This window comes from Hoplias malabaricus, chromosome 12 (assembly GCF_029633855.1).
Source record: "Hoplias malabaricus isolate fHopMal1 chromosome 12, fHopMal1.hap1, whole genome shotgun sequence".
NCBI classification, from domain to species: Eukaryota; Metazoa; Chordata; class Actinopteri; order Characiformes; family Erythrinidae; genus Hoplias; species Hoplias malabaricus.
In genome coordinates this window covers 19,120,012-19,140,967 of record NC_089811.1, presented here as the reverse complement: position 1 = coordinate 19,140,967, position 20,956 = coordinate 19,120,012, and the positions used below count along the sequence as shown (strand labels likewise).

The window sequence follows — 20,956 nt, the reverse complement described above, 5'->3', positions numbered from 1 at the left end:
CCCAAAAGCAGGACCTCTGTTTTGTTGCTGTTTAGAAGGAGGAAGTTACGCAACATCCAGCCTTTCACGTCTTTTACACAGTCCTCTATTTTCTTTAATCTGTGTTTGTCATCGGGCTTGGCTGAAATATACAATTGTGTGTCGTCTGCGTAACAGTGAAAGTTAATGTCATGGTTTCTTATAACTGTGCCTAGCGGTAACATGTATAATGTAAATAATAATGGTCCTAAAATAGAGCCTTGTGGAATTCCAAATCTTACTTTAGAATAATTTGAATTTAGATTGTTTACTTTTACGAATTGATAACGTTCCGTTAAGTAAGATTTGAACCATAATAGGGCTGTCCCTGTGATTCCAACCATGTTTTCTAACCTTTCTATGAGAATATTGTGGTCTATTGTATCAAAGGCTGCGCTTAGGTCAAGAAGCACCAACAGGGATACGTGGCCTTGATCAGAGGCAAGAAGAAGATCATTTGTTATCTTGACTAGAGCTGTCTCTGTACTATGATGTTGCCTGAATCCAGATTGGAATTTTTCATATATATGATTCTTATGTAGATATGAACTAAGTTGTTGGGCCACAGCTTTTTCTAAGATCTTAGACAGAAATGGCAAATTAGAAATAGGCCTGTAATTAGACAGTGTACTAGCATCAAGATTTGGTTTCTTGATCATAGGTTTAATAACTGCTAATTTAAAAGCTTTGGGTACATGGCCCAGACTAAGCGATGAGTTTACTATAGTTAAAAGAGGATCAATAATAGCTGGTAGTACTTCTTTGAGCAACTTTGTGGGAATTGCATCAAGTGTGCAAGTTGTACAGCTCATACATTTTCATGTTCATACTTTTCAGTTGACCAGCATTTCTAAAAATCCTTTTTTTGTATTGGTCTTAAGTAATATTCTGATTTTCGGAGATACTGAATTTGGGGTTTTCATTAGTTGTCAGTTATAATCATCAAATTAAAAGAAACAAACCTTGAAAAATATATCACTCTGTGTGTAATGAATTAGTATAATATACTTTCACTTTATCACTTTTTGAATGGAATTACTGAAATAAATCAGTTTTTTCACAATATTCTAATTTTATGACCAGCACCTGTAGTATGGTAGAGTCTTAACTGATATCTGTTGGTTATATTGACTACTTATTGCAAATGACCAGTTTATGCAGCATGAAATCTGACAAATCATTAAAACACTGGACAAATAAGCGGAGTTTAATGCTATTTACTCAAAAACTATACAGTAAAATCACTTCATATTTTATAGGTGCATAGTATAGCAAACACTGAACTCATATCTGTTGGTTGTGTGACTGCTTATTCAAAATAACTATTTTATAAAGCAGCAAACTTTACTCATGATTAAAAACAATTAAATATGATGGGGAGTTCAAATATTATACAGTAAAATAACTTAATATTTTATGGGTACATAGAATGGAAAACTCTAAACTCTGATCTTTTGGTTGTATTAAATACTTATTAGAAATTACTAATGTATAAACCGCTTAAATGCAGTTGCTTTTCCTTTAAAATGAAGGTCTTACTTTCTGGTCTTAACGCGCATTAAGTATTACCGCACAATCACTACTATACGCGCCCTAAAATTTGACGTGCGGCTAGTTTAACCGTGTTTTCTCAAAGGCGAGTGGCTTAACCGCACGATCAGGGAGATTTGTTCAGCATGAACACGTTATGGTTTTATTTACACATAAACCAAATGTAACGGCAGCTGTTCATAATGCAGTGGAGTAAAAAGTAAGATGGTTGACATCAAAACATAATGGAGTTAAAGAAAATAGTCGCACAAAATGGAAATATGTTACTGTCCACCACTGGCTACTGTCATTTAAAATTTACTGGCTGAGAGAAAGGTGTCAGAACACACAGTGTGTTGTGTCATATGTGCCCGTGCTGACCCCTTTACTCCCTTGCACACTTTTTGTCTTTATCTTGTGGTAATTGTTTTTTATGGGTTTTACATACTGGTATGTATATAACTTCTGCTTTCTTTTAATAATTTTCAATCTTATTTTATATTAATGTTTGGTAATAGGCCTGTTTTTATTTATGTTTTTTGCAGTGGTCAACTGCAAAGTGTTTTTTTAAAATAAGCTTTATAAATTACATTTAATCAGTTAAGTACATACTACTATGTTTTTGTTTTTTGTATTAATTTGTTTGTATTACTGTCTTATGTGGCTCTGTGCCAAGTATAGGACTGTCCTCCTGGAACAAAATGTGTATTTTGCCTGTTATTCAACAATTATGAAGTTATTGTATTTAATTTCATCTGCATATGAAGCAGTGTGAAATTTTGATGTTGCATGAATGCAGTGACAAAGGCTGGGATCTTCAAACTGAATATTTTTGGCTTAAAAATAAAAGTGAAAATACAAACCTAGATTCTGCGCTGTCTCTGTGCCAACTACAGCTGCCATTTTCTCATGCCTCTCCCTGTCAGAGAAATATGCCTAAACTTCCAGTAAATCCAGATACATTTTCATTTTAAGATTTAACTTAAAATATGTAAACACTATTTGATAACAAGTTTAAACATGTACAAAGAGTGAAATTAGTAAATATATCTCTATTTCATCATAAATAATAAAGTATCAGTAGGCTAAGGAATCATACAGATAAGACTATTTGCAATAAAGCAATAAAACATAATAGCACTGGAAAAACAAACTCTTAGATGTGGTATTTATGAGGAAACAAGGATCATGGGGAAAAAAAAACATTAGCCAATGCAATGTTTCACATAAAACACGTTATACAGAAGGAATTTAGTTTCACATTAAAAAGGTCTATCTATGGCAATTTTAATTTGGTAGCCTGTAAGTAGGTATGGGTATTATACATGGTATTGAATTTGATTTTTAATTTAATCTCCATTCTAAATGTCCCTGCACATTTCAGTTTAAGGGACCTGAGGATTCAGTATTCACATTTACATCAGGTGTCTTCCCTATACCCTTCTTGTTTTGGTTTTGTTTCTTTGTCCACTTCTATCTTTGGATTGGTTTTCTTGCTACATTTTCCTTTTCACATACAGCTTCATTTACATTTCCCATGTTCTTCCCCACCTCTGGGTTACATGGCTTAAAAACTCCCAGGTGTTTTACATTCCGTAATAGTTTACATTCCTGGCTCTTTGTCTTTATGTTTGTCCACTGTTTGAGGTCTGTTTGTTTTAAGTGTCTTCTTGTTCCTGTTGGTATTTTGTTCTTAAGGCACAAGTTATTGACTAGGCACAGCTAGATTTGTCTTGGCATGGCTCAACATGCTTTTTCAGTGGTTGTTTTCAACTACTACAAAGCCTCCCGTGAAATGTAGCTGGTGACATCACATAACACCATCTCTAACGAGAACCATTTTGGGAAGCATAAAAACAGCGGTGGTAAAATTAGCATGGTTTTTTTTTTTTTTTTTTTGGACTGAAAATGGCTCTGTGCTTGCGAGTCTAGCTCTCACTGGAGATTTTTGTTGCCCACCAATCTAAGGTGCATTTGAACCTCCACATATAAATACGGCATAATTTCAGTCAGCTTAAAACAAATTATATAATTTGGAGATTTTACATATGGATACTTTCTGTTTGATGTCTGCATTCCATGGTGACTGACAAGTCTCTCTAGCTAATCAACACTTTCAAGGTATAGAAGTCTTTTTTAGTACCTACTCTGCGCGCATCGAACCAGGCATGAGCAGGGACTAAAGAGTACAAGTTTTCAGGGACCAGATTTGTTTAATGGAAAAGCAAAAAAAAATTAGAGCCAAGCAGGTTCCATGCAGTGGAAAAAATCCTTTAGTGTCTGGGTTTCTAGCTTTCTCATTTCCTCCATTAATTTCTGAGTAGTCTCACTTGTTTGCTGTTATTCTCATGTTTACAGTTATTCTCTATCCCTTGCTCTTTAGTTCCATATTTGTGACTTTGTTATTTTTGTTTTACTTCTGTGTCTGTTTATCATGGTTTGATTGTGGTTTGTTTATGTATTACTTGTCTTTTTCCTGTGATTGTTTACTCATCTTTATCAGTTTAATGTTTTACTCCTAGGGGAAATTCCACAAATTAGCCATATAAATTAATCCCAACTTTGAGAACTATCCAATAGGAATTTCCCTTATCTCTCTTCCTGTCAGACAAGCTTGATTTTGGACTTACAGGTGTAAAATCTGAATATCATCAAAAGTTACCTTATTTCAGTAATTCAAATGTGGCACTCGTATATAGATGCATTACCATATCATCAACATTAAAATAAATAAATGCTTGAAATAGATCACTCTGTTTGTAATTAATCTACTTGTGTTTCACTTTTTCAATTGAAGTACTGAAATAAATGTTGATAAAATGATGATATTCTAATTTATTTAGATGCACCTGGAAGTTATCTGGCTTTACTGAGAAAACTTGCTTTGTGGAATATCCACTGGTTCCCCCTCTGTTTCTGTTCAGTTTTCACTGTTTCAGTTAGGTTTTTTGTTTATACTGATCTCTTTTTAGTGTTTCATTATGTATTTAGTTCACTTTTGTATCTGAGTATTAGTTACAATTTATCATATATGCTCTGTTTATAGTATTCAGTGTTTTCCTGTCATTTGCTTTCTCTTGTTCAGTATAGTTTCTTTTAGTTTTCCTTGTTTATTCTGAGAAATAAAACATCTCAGCACTTACATCCACTCCCTTGTTCCTCGCACCCTTCGTCAGAAATTCTTAGACCAGTGAAATGAAATACATTTATACTTAGGCTAAAATAAGAGTAAATAAATAAATATCCATTGCATTACACCTTAAGCTTTAATATTTAAGAATATTGTTATCATTCGCATTACCAATTCCAGAATGGTTATTGCTTCGATTAAAATGGAGATCAGTTAAATACAATTGCTTAAGTTAACCTATTCTGTAAACAATGTGTAGCATTATAGTTTACTCAAGAAGTTCACGGCCTAGAGTAAAACTGGAATATTCCCGACATGAAATAACCTCACATTGCTTCATTTAAAAGGAAGACATTAATAAGTCTTTATGAATATTTAAGAGGAAACAGATGTGAAAAATATATAAAGCACATTTCATATACAAAATATCTACATTTTCTGTTCATTCTATTGTGTAAATTCTATTGACGTAAATTGCATAATATATATGTTAATATAACTAGAAAATTCTGTAGGCATACTGATTTTTCTTACTAATAGAAAATACCAGATATTACAAGAAAATACAACCACAGCAAAGACAATTGTAAAATGTAACATTCTCAGCCAGTTTAAATATATCAAAAACTTTATATCAATGCAATATGCTACCCTTTAAAAAAAATTATATATATATATAAAATAAAAAATTCTAGCAGGGTAGTTTAATTTTCTCAATTTTCTCCAAATGATGATGTCAAACAGAACAAGGCTGTGAACTTTCATATTTATATTGGTAATAATATACAGTATAACACAGTGATTTTTATCTTCATTAATATACACAAGAGTGAATCAATCCAAACATAGATGAAATCATTTCATGGTCTGATTTACATAATTCTCAGTGCTCTGTCTGTCTCCACTGTCCCAAAGACTGGGTAGATTTTCTCAGATTTCCCAAAATGTGTTTTAAAAGTGTAAATATGTTTCCTTTTCACTGAGTCATAGAAAGAAATGCAGCCTTCTTCTAAATCTAGATACACTCCTATTTTAGAGGGAGTTTTCTGATTAAGCTTGGTCACTGGATCAGTCAGAGCGAGCAGAGAACCAAGCTGTAGACGCAGTGTCCAGTACCCTGCTGTAGTGTTCATATTAAAATACCCATGTCGTGGAGCTGACTCTTTGACTACACCTATCCTCCATTCACATTTCCCTTGCACATTTACCTCCCAATAATGCCGGCCTGTTGTGTAGCCCTCTATAGCTTGGACACATGTCCAGCCATCAAACTTACAGTGCCTTCTTTGGTTTACATCCCAGGGGTTTTGTTTACATTCTTCGTGTGTTTTTGTTCTAACTGCGCATCCATCCTTGGACAGCTTGAGGTCTGGATTTGCTGTGTTTGGATCCAGAATAACTTCAGCTTGAAAAGAAAAGGAAAGAAATTAACCCCTAAAGATGCAAGTGTCCTTCTGAATATTGAAGGAAACAGATGGGCAGAGTGTAAATCTTTGTCTGTGCAAATGTTCTGAAAGATGTATAACTGCAGTACCTGAAGCCCTTGTGATGCAATTCCACACTGAAAAAATATGCATCATAAACAATTAAAGCATGACAGTGAAACAGACAATAAATGAACAACGAGTAAAAGCTAATGTGAAGAAGAAACCAACCTGGCACAGGTATACACAAGCCACCTACAGAAAAAGAATTTAAATTAAATTATTGCTTTTGACCACACAGCTTAAAGGTGACACAAGGTGTTGAAAAGTTGATCCTGAATCAATGTTTACATTAGTGTGATGTTTAATTGATGAAAGAGTATCTATTTCAACAATAAAATGATGTGCAGCTTATACTCTGATTTAATTACATTAACAATTAAAATCAATTACTATGTAAATAGGTATTATATATATTTTTTAATTCTTAATTAAAAAGTGTAAATATATACATTATACCCACTTATCACATTATTAAAAGGTGTTGCAGTTCTTCAGCAGGACAAAAGTATTAGGCACTCATTTCACCAAAATAATTACTTTTTTGTCTCACTATTCATTGCTAACTGTACTCCATGCACACATAAGTCTGTCACAATTAATTTCTTTTGACCCCCTACACCACAAACACACACACACACACACACACACACCACCACCGCCACACTACCCCAGAAGTTTTCAAAAGCTACATACACCATGTTTTTTTTAATATGTGTTTGTGCTGATTTGAATCATGATGGGAATTACCTTTGGTTTTGGTGGGGAACACCTTTGACAATGTGTGTTTATTATAACGTCTTTTCCCACAACTTCTCCCAAAATGTTCACACGTACATGTCATATTTGACACTGAATCTAAATCTGATGGAATGTGACACTGCCTTTTTTTAAAGTAGTCATTTGGAATTTCTGTGCTGTGCAGCCACACCCAGTTTCAAAGTTAAATCAATATCACTAATAAAATCAGAGAAGAATCCTTCTTATCCTTTCAAAGATGGATAAGAGTACTGTTCATAAATGTGAAGATACTTCATTTTCTCGCACCTGTTTTGTGAAACACTTCTTCTGTCTTAAACCACTCCTTAAGGATGTTTCCCTGAGGGAAAAAAAGGATACATAAGCACTCACAAAATTCTAAAACACTTTACATTCTTGCTATTTATCCTATTCTGCTGCATACACACCATGGTTATACTTGAAACATATTTTTCCAAACCTCTGATTTGTTTTCCCATAGTATAATTCTGATGATGAAGTCCATAATGGGCAGTATGTCGACCAGCTGACCTTTCTTCCATCGTTTACAGAGATCCTGTAAAACAGCTTTTTGCTCTTCTCTAACATTCACTGACTCCTAAAAAAGAGCAGAATAGGGTGCTATATACATCACATTTAACATGTATTTATAAAATTTAAAGATGGGGACTTGAGTGTGAAACTTGGACTCGAGTTGCACTTAAAGGAGCAAAATAAGATATTTACTGTACATAAAATGTTTAGCGTGTATGATCTAAGATTCAGGAAACAGTCAAAGCTAAAACACTGCTGCCTCATAGCATTGCTGAAGCAGTATATACTCTTTGAGAAGTGGCCAGTCCAGAGCACAGCTCCTGTGATCCCACCCTCTGTCCAATCAAACTTAGTCCAAACCCACCGTGTGGCCAGGTGTACAAACATAATGTCTTGCAGCTATGAAATGACCAAGGGCGGCACGGTGGCGCAGCAGGTAGTGTCGCAGTCACACAGCTCCAGGGGCCTGGAAGTTGTGTGTTTGATTCCCGCTCTGGGTGACTGACTGTGAGGAGTTAGTAAATGTATTGATTAAACGTCATAGGTTATGTTTTATATAAAAGAAAGTGAGGCATGGTGACGCTTGAAAGGTATTAGGACTGTGTTTCGGTGTGTTTTGAGGCAGATTTATGTGTATTTCTCCACATTAATGTGTGTGTTTTAAACAAATTGAAGAGTAAGAATTGTGTGAAAAGCCTAGCATGTTAACCTATTTAAGGTGGAACGGAGAAATCAAGCTTGATAGTACACAGCAAATATAAGCCTTTCACTAGTAGGTAGATGTTTTAGTGACATGATGTACACTTAGATAGAAATTTGTAGTTGTAGTTTAGACAGTACATTCTTGTAAATACAGGGAAAATGGCACCGGCTCTTTGCATTTTTGCCTTTCACTTAAGTGGGTAAATGTTTATAATAACACATACAATTGGTTTGTGTGATTTAAGTATAAATTGGAATAACGGTTGTTTCTAAAAGTTTCAAAAGCTACAGAGCTAGCTTTGACTCTTAATGTGGAACAGAGGATTCAAGAAGCTGAATAATAGGTGAATAATGTCAATAAGACTTGTAAGCGGACACAAATAACGTGGAACGAATGTTTGACTTCGAAAATTGTGAATAAACAGTTCTGCCTCCTTAACCAGATATGTTGTGGAAGGGAAAAGTAGCTAACAACAGCCTTGTCTAGTCGAAATACTGGTAAAAGCAGGGAAATGACATTCTTCTTAGCTATTATGGTCGAAAGTTCTTAACTCGTCTCGTTCCTTCGGTTTTCCTCAAACTGGCAACCTGGTCGAGCTTCATGTCTGGGGAGTAGGGGGAGGAGGCAGACAGCTCTTTGAAACTGTATTATAGTTCCGATTATAGTTTAAAATCCTATATTTATATACATGCTTGGTGTTGATAAAAAAATATACAGCTTAACAATAAATGAATATCCACTTGCAGTGGCATAGCACAAACTGGTTCAAGGACCCCTCAGCCAAGTGATTACTCCCCGTGTGAATATTCACACAAGAAGAAGCACTCTCCTTGAATGTTCCGCAGTTCCACGAGCCAAACTCAGAGCTGGTGCGCAAGGTACAGAATCCTCCTTCTTAAAGCCGATTTATACTTCCGAGTTGACTCGACGCAGAGCCTACGCCATTGCGAGCGTTTATACTTCTGCGTTCATGTCTATGTCGCTCTGCAGTTACACCGCCACACCACTAAGGCTGAATCTCAAACAACTTCCTCTACACTATGTAGTACACAATGTAGTTGTGCAGTAACAATGTTTTTTTTTTTTATCTTTAAAGTGATCTATTTAGGGAGAAGGACAAATTAGAGTTTACATGTGGTGCCAAGAAAGTAACTAATACAAAGTCGGCATGTTTTTGGTCTTGTCTGTACTAGCTATTAACACTTGTTTAATGTCTTTAAGGAAGTGGGAATTTTTGACATTGGTTTAATCTTTTAATGTACTCAGTATCTAAAAGTAACTGGGAACTACATACACTTGTTTAGAATAAAATATACATTAAAATCACGTATGAACATTCAGAAGGAGATAAAAAACTGATTGAAGGCAAAAGAAAAAGTAGTGAAGTGTCTCAGTCGCATTTGACTTCAGCCACACACACACGCTTGGGGCAGACAAACCTGCTTGTGTTTTTGTGAGACACTCAAGAAAGCGGCCAGCAGATGGCGAAGGAAGCGTTTTGCTTCGCCTCAGTTTCGCTGCAGTGTATGGAACGCCGTTGGGCTCTAAATGTGTGAACACGTGCGTGTTGACACATTATTAAAAATTTGTGTGTTAACATATAAAATTTTGTCGTGATAACGTGACCAAAAATGTCACGTTTACACACTTCTTAAGGTTTTCGCCAATGGGAGGCCTCACACACTGTAGCTGACAACGAAACATATATCATATGTGAACGTAGTCCCTACGTTTCATCTGAATTATTCATAACATAGTCAGCTAAGTGTTGACCTATGGCTACGTTGAGCCCTACGTGAGCAGTGTTAAGACAGCAATATTAGTAAGATGAGCCCCATGGCAACTGGAAGTTTATTTTTTACAATAATAAACTCTGGTGCTTAAAATTTGTAAACATGCATATTATTATATAACTTCATAAAATGCTTAAAGCTTTTCATAATTTTATATCAAACAAGCATCACTATTCTCTCACACTGTGTGTGTGACACATACTGAGGCGTAATTCATTCACATTGATAATTATGTTCATTTTTTTTAATAGCATACTGCTAAACAATACGGTGTCAGCACAAACCCATAGTGAAATGAACTTTCCAGATCCTCCTCTTTCTGTAAACATGTATAATGTGTGTATGTGTGTGTGTGTGTGCATTCGAAACGCGTTAACACGTAAATTCCTTAGTGTGTTAACACAAAATTATAAGCTACGTGTTAACACGGAGAATCCAATACGTATAGAGACCAACGGCAGTATGCAGTATAGCAGTGTGAATGCAGCATTCCATCAGACACGGTAAACGTGACGCATGAAGCACTGCGACGTGCACAGTAATTTCCTACTGAACTCATATGAAATAGCAATGCAGTGATATGGGCCAGACCATGCATGTTGGCATTCATGTATTTCAACCATAAGAGACTTGGGACTCGACTTGAACTTGTGATGAGAGACTTGAGACTTGACTTGGACTAGAGCTCAGTGGCTTAAGACTTCACTTGGACTTGCAAAAAATTACTTGTGGATTTGTGGTAAAATGGAGATGTAATGCTGAAAGTGGTCAGGATGTTATTTAAGCAATATTTTTTTCAGACTGAAACCTATGTTTGTATTTGGCTGCATTGTCTGTGCTCTGCACCATCCTGAGTGCCAAATATACTCATGGGGTTAGCTGTAGAATGAAAATAGTATTTAAAATGAGGCTATCCAGAGTTTTCTGCTTTATGTTATGTTTATGTTATGACATTTGTAAATGTGCATAGATAAGAGAAACAGGTTTAGGCAGTCCACTTACCATGTTTCAATTATACCATAACCATAATCATAAACAAACAGAGCATGTACCTACCCCCTAGTTTTTTATCAGTGTAACAACATTATCCTGCTTGATTATTCTATTAATCTTTAATCAATGACAGATACTGAGATTATATTTCTTCTGACCTTTGGTTTAAGTTTCCTGATCCAGTCAGAAAGGATTATTTTGGAGTCAATTAATTGTTGCTTCTTGTCCAGGTTTTGCGTAGCTTCATGACATGGTTGTATCTTTAGCTTTACAGGAATCTAGAGAATAACAAATATTAGCTCATTTTCTTTGCCAGAACCCTTTTTTTTAGAAATATTATAATTCATACTTAAAGCAATCATACACAATTGACTGTGTACTTTTCATCATATATTTCTCTTTACCTGTATTGTTGCACATTTTCTGTTTTGAAGAGATCTAAGCTCATCTGCCCACAGCAGGACCAGGTCCAGAGCCTGACTTTCATTCTGAGGACTTTCAACATTTCTTACTTCAGAGAGCATGACCAGTCCTTTAAGCTGAATGTAGAAAATTGTATTACTATAGTGGTTTTAGTACTATCATAAACAAAACATCTTTTAATCAGAGTAGTGGACTGTTGACAGTACCGGAACCAGTCTGTCCAGTTCAGTTGATAGCTTTCTGAGGATGCATTTGGACTCCTCCATTGAGAAATCTTTTTGTTGTGGGTCATTTTGAGGATTCTTAAAAAAAAAAAAACATACTGAAAACTGCTCTGGTTTGAACTTCTACATTTTGCTATTTATAACAAACTGATAATGGCACAGTAATACAACAGGTAATGTCATTGCTACACAGCTCCAAGGTCTTGAAGTCTTGGATCTGACTCTTAATGTATGTGAGGAGTTTAGTGTGTTCTTTCATTAGTGCGTGGTCTGGCTATGTGTATTTGCCCATAGTTGTGAGTGTGTGATGTCCTTTAAAGAAGTGGCTTCCTGTCCTGTGTGTGTTCCCTGCCTTGCACTAGTGGACTCGCTACGCTTCAAAAATAGTGTGATGAGTGTACTGACACAAATTGGCTGTTGTCACATCACCCAGGCATATACTACACATTAGTAGTGGCTCCCTAAAGTTTCAAACAAAGTGAAGAGATTTAAATATCTAGAAAGTTTCTATATGTGTGTCCATATATGTGAGTGAATGAATTAGTGAGTGATGCCCTGTGATAGGCAGGTTCCCTGTTAGTCTTACCTTAATCTTTGCTTGAATTGTTTTAAGAATTCGATCTTTTAGCTAGAACACAGATAAAGAAGGGTTAAACCTTGGTCAAATATTTAATCAGTAACAGACAGGTTAGTGCTCAGAGATCTAAGATACAGTGTAATTACATAGGGTGTGTTGTTATGAGAAAATACTTGTCATTGCACAGTTGCTAGCTAAGGCTTTTGTATAAATTACATTCTTTAAGCTCAGAGTTGGTTTCAAAAAGGGTTCTGAGTTGCAGGTCCTCTTAGATTCAGGTTTCCCGGGGTTTATCAGACTTCCAATACTGCAGCATGCCCCAGTGTAACTTTCTGTAGCAATAAAAACAAGATAACTTTAAAAGTTGAACATGAACTTTATGAGTCTACCTTTATTGACATTCTTTTTTCGGTGTGAAGGTATGTATGCAGAACATGCAGTTGGAGAACAAAGACGTGTTCATGCAAACCGAAGATATACTTGCAGTGCTTCACGGAACAGTTGCATGTGCATATTTTCATGCCAAAACAGAATATCAATAAAGGCTGGAATGACACCCCATACTACAGCTTTAATTTCACTTTAGATTGGAACTGTGTCTGTAAAAACTTCTCCAGATTTAAACACTTTTTAAAAAATGCTGAGGATTATTCCTCAGTATTTGTTAGCTCTTCAGTCTGCCTGCTATTAGTGAGTCTAATGTGTTTAAGAAGCCCCAGTGTCAGTAAATGGGTAAACAAAAACCAACCACCTCTGTTAGGCTTTCTCTTTCTCTGTTCTGTTTAGATAGCAAAGAGAACTCCAAACATTGAAAAGCATGAATTGAGATGATATTGCTCTGCTCCTGCTCCACAGGTGGGTAGTATTTACTTATTTTTACAGTTTCAGATTACTGAAGGTGGAACTGACTCTAAATTTGAGAGCCTGCTAACTGCATGAAAGAAAACACAGGTTGAAAGTGCAACTGGAACAACTCAAGTTACCAATGAGGTGATAAGTCAAACATTGAATACAAACAACTTCAACCATGTACACATAACAGTTGTTTTTTTCTAAAATATACCATTCCACCTTAACAAACCCCAAGCATTTGAACATGAACAAACCAGAGAGCAGCAGCAGTTCCCCAAAATCATGTGTTGCTTTTAACACACAGCTAAACTAAAATCGAACTCGTTGAAGAGAGACTGTTGTGCTTTTGTAACTTTTCATGCTGTAACTTCTTTCAACTGCAAAGTTTGCAATCATATTACAATTATTCAACTGCACCACAATGCACAATATGTATATGATCTTCTATGAATGTAGAATATTATTTTTATATATTTTAAGTTTTTTAAATGCATATATATGCATTTATATATATATATATATATATATATATATATATATATATATATATATATATATATATATATATATATATGTAAATATGTAATGTAATATGTATATGTAAATATATATATATATTTACAAGATCAAAACTGGAATGCAGTGTGTATGATGATTTACGAATTACCTCTTGATGTCCCAGCCATGTTCTGAAAAGTATATTTCCAAAGCCCTACAGAAATTCCACACACAACATGACCAGGCAGCAACAACAAAATGAAGATTTGTTTTGAAGAACGTCTGTAGTTCAAGGAAATGGGAGTGGCTTCAAACCATAATCTAGCTTCACTTTCTACAAACTTGAACATTGCATTTAAAAAAATTATTTATGAATATATGGTTAATATTTATTATAAGCAAATTTGTATACAAATCCTGAAGTTTATAGTACACACATCAAATAAAAACAATGGAAATAAATGGTGAAGTCTTGAGACTGAGAACATCACACTCCAAAAACCCAGTGTTTGTGTAACACATACAGGGAACCTTTTTTTCTTTATAATACCTTTCTGGGAGAGGAATTAGACTTTTCACTTGCTCTAACCAACAGGGAGCAGGAACAATTCTATGAAACATAAACAGATCAGCCACAAAAATTAAAACCACCTGCGTATATTGTATAAGTCCCCCTACAGCTGCCAACACACGTCTGAAACATTTAATCTACAAGACCTTGGAATGTGCAACAGTAACAGATAATGATCAATCTACATTCCACATGATCAGTCTTTCTTCTTCTTGTTCTTAGTGAGTTATTCCTGTCAATGCATTGGATTGCTCACTTCTAGCTAGGACCCAGTATTCTTTAAAATTTTGTAAAAAGCCTAGGCAATGCAAGACTCTGGAAGTGAAATACTGTGAGGTTGATAAATGAGGAAAATGCATATTTATGTTCCTCTTTTTTTCAGTTAATCAAAATAAACTTCTGGGTTTGATGTTAGAAAACAAAAAGTAAGCAAAAAAAAAAACAAAAAAACAATCTCATTGAATTTGTCATCTTTAAACATGTACCTACAACCATCCAGTGATGACTTAAGGGCAGCATTAGCACTTTGCTGGCCTAGTGTACACAACAATAGACTATAATACCTAAACATGTTCTTTTGACTGAAATTAATGAAAGTAGGGTGATTTTCCTGCTTTACTCAGTAACTAGCTTGTAGTGTACTGCGAAGGATATAAGCATAGCTGCTGGAATCTTTTCTGTGAGGATTTAGGGACATTTTTACCACAAGATGATTAGTTTTTGATCACAAAAACCACTTTAACTACAGTTCAACTTATTTTACTTGTTACATTACACCAGCAAACAGATTTCCACTGCTCTGTAGCCAAATTCTGTGGAGTATTATACCACTCTAGCTGACACTTAGCATGGTGTAGTGTGCGTTGACTGTTTTAAATGCCCTTGAATGAATGTGAAGTGTTTTCTCTTCATGCACACATGGGAAAAGTATTATCACTTAAGGACATTTACTGTTGATGTCTTTTGTCATTAAGGTTGAAACAGTAATTTCCCAAAAAACATACTTTGGCAGGTGCATTGAAAAGATCAAGCAAAATATGCCTTTATATAGAACACTAAGGCACACCCCTTTACTGTGAAACTCCTCATTGCTGGTTGCTTGTTGACGGTAACTCATTCTGATATTAGTGCCATATTTTGTGTCAGACGCTCACATTAATTTTGCGTACCCCTTTTGCATTACTTATTTCAGTTCAGTTGGCTGTCCTTTATGTGGTTTACCTGAAAGTTACTTCCCCTTTTCTAATGATTAAGTGAAACACCCAACAGTCAACATCAGACATCCTACCCTCCAAAAATGCATTTCAGTGAGGTAGAGTTTTCTATTTATTTTGCTAATTTTCATTGTACTGTGATGTCTGGTTTGGGACATTTGAGCATTTTCCCAGATGTCCCAAATTTTGTGGTGCACTCTTAATTAACAGTTGCAGGAGACAACTCCTGTTGTTTAAATTGCGGGCATCAGTGAGCCCTTATTAAAATGCGGGAGACTTGTGGAGAGGTGCTATATTAATACACACTGCTCATCCTCAATCAGCCCGTTTGTCAAAATTTAAATAAAATGATTTTGAACTTCACCTTTTATTAAAGGACTGCCTACAAAGTCTGCTTATTTAAGGGGAAACTGTTGCTTGTCCTGCATCAATCCTACAATAATGTCCTCCAGGTAGAACATGGTTATCCAATAGGCAGTAGTTGGACTGTACAATGAGCAGTTGTGATATTAAAGGTTCCTTTACAATCTAATGTGTACTATGTGTAAGTAGTCAAATGTAGGGAATACTTGATGTTCTTCTAAGAAAACCAATTGTCGCTCTCTAAGGAAAAATTATTTATCTTCATTTTTGTTGACTTTTTTTTATGCCACAATTTGATGGACACAGTACCTGTCCATCAAATTGCATAATAATTTCATGGTAAATGGATAATTAATTGTGTGAGCTAATATATATCATTTAGGATTTTTTGGCTGTTTCTGTACCCGTTTGGAAGCTGTTTTGATCGCTCGGGTTTTCCTGTTTACTCGTTTCCATTGTTATTTCTATATTTATATCTGTTTTTATAACCTACTAACCATCCATAGATCTATCTTTTAGATTGTCTCCGCAGGAATATTCATTACAGAGGCACTAAAACTGCCACCGGACCCTGGAGTAACGTTCTTGGTGTAAGTTACTAAAATTCACTAAAAGCGGTAAGTACCTGCAATTCCATGGCTACTACTGGGTGTTTTGCCTGCTCAGAGTGTGGCATGTTTAGTTTAACGCCCTTTTCCACCTCTAGCGATAAATATAGTGGTTGTATTTGTAGTAAGTGTCAGCTAGTTAGCTCTCTGGTGGATAAAGTGGACCAGCTAGAAGTGCGCATCCGGAGCTTATTATTGTTGAGGGATAAACAGCGAGATTCAGTGTTAGCAACTCCGGGTGCCTTAGGGAGAGTTAGCACCCCCACGACTCCGGCGTTAGAGCCCTCACAGCGGGGTGAATGGGTGACGTCTCGGCGTCATAGCCGGAAAGCTAAGGCTGATGCTAACGCTGAGGCCAAAGCTAGCCCACCGGGACACCACGCTCCTCCGATTCGCGTGTCAAACAGATTTGCCCTGCTCAGCGAAGCACCCGCTGAGGAGCCTGTTAAGAGTGCTCTGGTTATAGGAGACTCTATTGTTCGGCACATGAAATTAGCTACTCCTTTAGGGGCGCCGGCAGTAACAGTTAGCTGTTTATCGGGAGCCAGAGCGCCGGATATTAGTGGCAACCTTAGACTGTTAGCTAATAGGAGATATTCGAGGGTAGTCATTCATGTAGGGGCCAATGATATTCGTCTGCGGCAGTCTGAGGTAACTAAGGGTAATATTACAGAGGTGATTAAACTGGCCCAGACGATGTCCGATGACGTAATCTGCTCTGGCCCCATACCAATGCGGCGTGGCGACGAAGCTTACAGCAGACTTTGGGCGTTAAACTGCTGGATGTCCAAGTGGTGTTCCGAAAATCAAGTGGGCTTTATAGACAATTGGTTACGTTTTGAGGGCAAGCCTGGTCTTATAGGTAGGGATGGTATCCACCCCACGCGGGAGGGTGCTGCCTTACTTTCTTGCAGTATAGCACATAGTCTTTTAGTTAGTCAGCAGAGTAGTGTAGATAGCTGCTGACAATCCAGAGCCGGGACCAGGCCGCAGACAGACAGGCTAAACCGACCGTCTGCGAACTATCTTGAGACGTCACCCAGGTTCAACTGTATTGAGACTGTGTCTTTCCCCCGAACTAAATGTAAAAGTAGAAAAACAAAATCAGCCTGTTTCAGCAACCTAATCAATATTAAATCATACACAACACCTAGCAGCAACACCTCAGAACTAAAATTTGGGTTACTCAACATAAGATCACTAAACTCAAAAGCACTCATCGTAAATGATATTATAAGTGATCATAAATTCAATGTTTTCTGTCTCACGGAAACGTGGGTTAAACCAAATGAATATTTAGCACTAAATGAAGCCACCCCCCTAGGCTATAATTATGCACATAGCCCAAGAATATCAGGCAAAGGAGGTGGAGTATGTGTAATTTACCAAAATACCCTAGAAATTAGTCTTAAACAATGTGACACCTTCTCTTCTTTTGAGGTTCTCTCCACTATTATTACAAATCCGGTCACAAAAAAGGACGCATTTTTATTATGCAACATTTACAGACCACCAGGGCCTTACTTAGAATTTCTGAAAGAATTAAGCGATTTTGCTACAAACCTAGCGGTGTGCAATCATAAAGTTATAATTGTAGGAGATTTCAATATCCATTTTGAGAAGGAAAGTGACCCACTAAAAAGGCATTTACCTCAATCTTAGACTCTATTGGTATTACTCAAAATGTAACAGGGCCTACACACTACTGCAGCCACACTTTAGACTTACTTCTGACACTAGGTCTTAACATTGACAAAATTAATATCTTACCGCAATCCTCAGCAATCTCCGATCATTACTTAATTTCATATGAGCTACGTTTTATCCATAATATATGTAAGAACCCTCGCTATTCTACAAGGCGTATAATAAAACCATCTACCGCCCTACAATTTATAGAAAACCTACCAGAACTATCGACCCCAGTTCCAACTCCATCAGACCCAATGGACCTAGATGTACTAACTGACTACCTAGAAAATACCTTTCGATCTACTTTAGAAAAGGTAGCACCACTTAAACATAAAAGTATAAGACAGAAAAAGCTCGCACCATGGTATAACGATAAGACCCGTACTTTAAAACAAACATTACGAAAACTAGAGCGGAAATGGCGATCAACCAAGCTTGAAGTGTTTCATTCTGCCTGGAAGGACAGCCTTATAGAGTATAGAAATGCCCTCACTAAAGCTCGCTCAGCATATCTGGCCTCGCTGATCTCCAATAATAAAAATAATCCGAGAGCACTGTTTAGTGTGTTTTCTAGAATTACAAAAAATCAAGCAGGTTCTGAACAACTAATTCCAGCAACTCTCACCAGTAAAGATTTTATGGACTTTTTTTAATAATAAAATTGAGAATATTAGACAACAAACTCTAGCCACAGGATCAAATCCATCCTGGCTGCCACCTGATGTGAATGAAATAAAACATAATATAACTGTAAAAGAAAGACTTGAAACCTTTTACCCACTCCCACAATTAGAACTAGAGAAGATTATCACCTCCGCAAACTGTACAACTTGCACACTTGACGCAATTCCCACAAAGTTGCTCAAAGAAGTACTACCAGCTATTATTGATCCTCTTTTAACTATAGTAAACTCATCGCTTAGTCTGGGCCATGTACCCAAAGCTTTTAAACTAGCAGTTATTAAACCTATGATCAAGAAACCAAATCTTGATGCTAGTACACTGTCTAATTACAGGCCTATTTCTAATTTGCCATTTCTGTCTAAGATCTTAGAAAGAGCTGTGGCCCAACAACTTAGTTCATATCTACATAAGAATCATATATATGAAAAATTCCAATCTGGATTCAGGCAACATCATAGTACAGAGACAGCTCTAGTCAAGATAACAAATGATCTTCTTCTTGCCTCTGATCAAGGCCACGTATCCCTGTTGGTGCTTCTTGACCTAAGCGCAGCCTTCGATACAATAGACCACAATATTCTCATAGAAAGGTTAGAAAACATGGTTGGAATCACAGGGACAGCCCTATTATGGTTCAAATCTTACTTAACGGAACGTTATCAATTCGTAAAAGTAAACAATCTAAATTCAAATTATTCTAAAGTAAGATTTGGAATTCCACAAGGCTCTATTTTAGGACCATTATTATTTACATTATACATGTTACCGCTAGGCACAGTTATAAAAAACCATGACATTAACTTTCACTGTTACGCAGACGACACACAATTGTATATTTCAGCCAAGCCCGATGACAAACACAGATTAAAGAAAATAGAGGACTGTGTAAAAGACGTGAAAGGCTGGATTTTGCGTAACTTCCTCCTTCTAAACAGCAACAAAACAGAGGTCCTGCTTTTGGGTCCAAAAGTGACAAGAAATAAATTATCAGACTTAATTTTAAATCTAGCTAACTTTCCAGTTAAACCTGGTTCAGCAGCAAAAAATCTTGGTGTCATAATTGACCCGGATTTATCATTTGATCAACACATAGGTAGTATCACTAGGACAGCTTTTTTACATCTTCGCAATATTGCTAAGATTAGAAATGCCTTATCCCTCCAGGACGCAGAAACATTAGTACATGCCTTTATTACTTCAAGGCTTGACTACTGTAACGCACTACTGTCAGGATGCACCAGCAGCAATTTAAGAAAACTTCAACTAGTTCAAAATGCTGCAGCTAGGGTCCTCACTAAAACTAGAAAATTTGAACATATCAGCCCAGTTTTATCATCACTTCATTGGCTGCCTGTTAAATTCCGCATTGACTACAAAATTTTGTTATTAACATATAAAGCTCTACATGGGCTTGCTCCTGAATATCTTCAAGATACAATTTCCTATTATGAGCCTCCACGTTCACTCAGATCACAGAATACTGGATTTTTAAATGTTCCCAGAATTCAGAAGGCCTCAGCTGGGGGAAGAGCCTTTTCTTATAAAGCCCCCCAACTCTGGAATGATCTTCCAGAAAATGTTCGGGACTCAGACACAGTCGCAATCTTCAAATGTAGGCTAAAAACTCATTTGTTTAGTTTATCATTTGGTAGCTAATGCTCCCCCATAGATAAAGGCGGCAGATCCGGGGGGTCCATGGACACAGGGAATTATAGTATACTGAGACGCTGGTGCTGTCGTCCCGCCGCTTCTCGCGATCACTCAGGTTTGTTGACGGTGGAGCGGAGGGATGCCAGTGTTTCAGGATGCTCCCTGATCCATTTAGTTAATGCTGTCATAGTCAGATCTGCCGGAGTCATTAGCCACACTCTGGAAATTTTCATATTTTCTACTTTACAAACACAAAACAGTTCAAAACTAATTCCATCCCTTTACATCTTTCCGAGTAAACGACTGCCCACCTGTCTGTCTGGACACTGATGGATGACTGTCGAGATCCTCCTCCACGCTTCAGACCAGCTGCCCACGCTTCAGCAACCACCAAGTGCCTTGAAGCTGTCCCTACACTGAAGTTCTCATGGACTACTAACTATCATCACCAGTAGATTGACCAGAGGAGGATGGGTCACCCCTTGTGAGCCTTGGTTCCTCCCAAGGTTTCTTCCTCAGCTGGGGGAGTTTTTCCTTGCCACTGTCGCCCCTGGCTTGCTCACTTGAGGGTTTTACATTTGTCTTTACATTTCATGTCAAATCTTGTCTTACTGGAATTCTGTGAAGCTGCTTTGTGACAACATCAGTTGTGAAAA

At 36.7% G+C, this 20,956-nt stretch overlaps 2 protein-coding genes across 4 annotated transcripts in view; one reads left to right on the top strand and one right to left on the bottom strand.

The window, feature by feature from the left end:
- Positions 1-13,899, bottom strand: part of LOC136710532 (E3 ubiquitin-protein ligase TRIM39-like) — a 20,832-nt gene extending 6,933 nt beyond the window's left edge. Inside the window, exons 1-12 of one of the 3 annotated variants that reach the window (XM_066686119.1) lie at positions 13,688-13,899; positions 12,385-12,500; positions 12,178-12,219; positions 11,574-11,669; positions 11,349-11,483; positions 11,103-11,222; positions 7,382-7,519; positions 7,210-7,261; positions 6,334-6,357; positions 6,213-6,239; positions 5,955-6,083; positions 2,412-2,467 (exon numbers count right to left, since the gene is read on the bottom strand). In XM_066686119.1, the coding sequence (XP_066542216.1) occupies positions 2,439-2,467; positions 5,955-6,083; positions 6,213-6,239; positions 6,334-6,357; positions 7,210-7,261; positions 7,382-7,519; positions 11,103-11,222; positions 11,349-11,483; positions 11,574-11,669; positions 12,178-12,219; positions 12,385-12,500; positions 13,688-13,868 (1,089 nt within the window). In that variant the 5' untranslated portion in view covers positions 13,869-13,899 and the 3' untranslated portion in view covers positions 2,412-2,438. Of the gene's footprint in view, positions 1-2,411; positions 2,468-4,805; positions 6,084-6,212; positions 6,240-6,333; positions 6,358-7,209; positions 7,262-7,381; positions 7,520-11,102; positions 11,223-11,348; positions 11,484-11,573; positions 11,670-12,177; positions 12,220-12,384; positions 12,501-13,687 lie in introns of those variants that run through there. The other 2 variants (XM_066686118.1, XM_066686120.1) reach the window with 2 other exon arrangements.
- Positions 12,496-20,956, top strand: LOC136710533 (uncharacterized). The gene is made up of 3 exons (XM_066686121.1): positions 12,496-13,158; positions 15,282-15,401; positions 16,186-20,956. Exon 3 carries the CDS (start codon positions 16,302-16,304, stop codon positions 17,238-17,240), a length of 939 nt encoding a protein of 312 aa, XP_066542218.1. The 5' UTR covers positions 12,496-13,158; positions 15,282-15,401; positions 16,186-16,301; the 3' UTR covers positions 17,241-20,956.

Coding starts and splice junctions, on each gene's coding strand:
- LOC136710533 (XM_066686121.1), top strand. CDS start 16,302: ATGGCTACTACTGGGTGTTTTGCCTGCTCAGAGTGTGGCATGTTTAGT.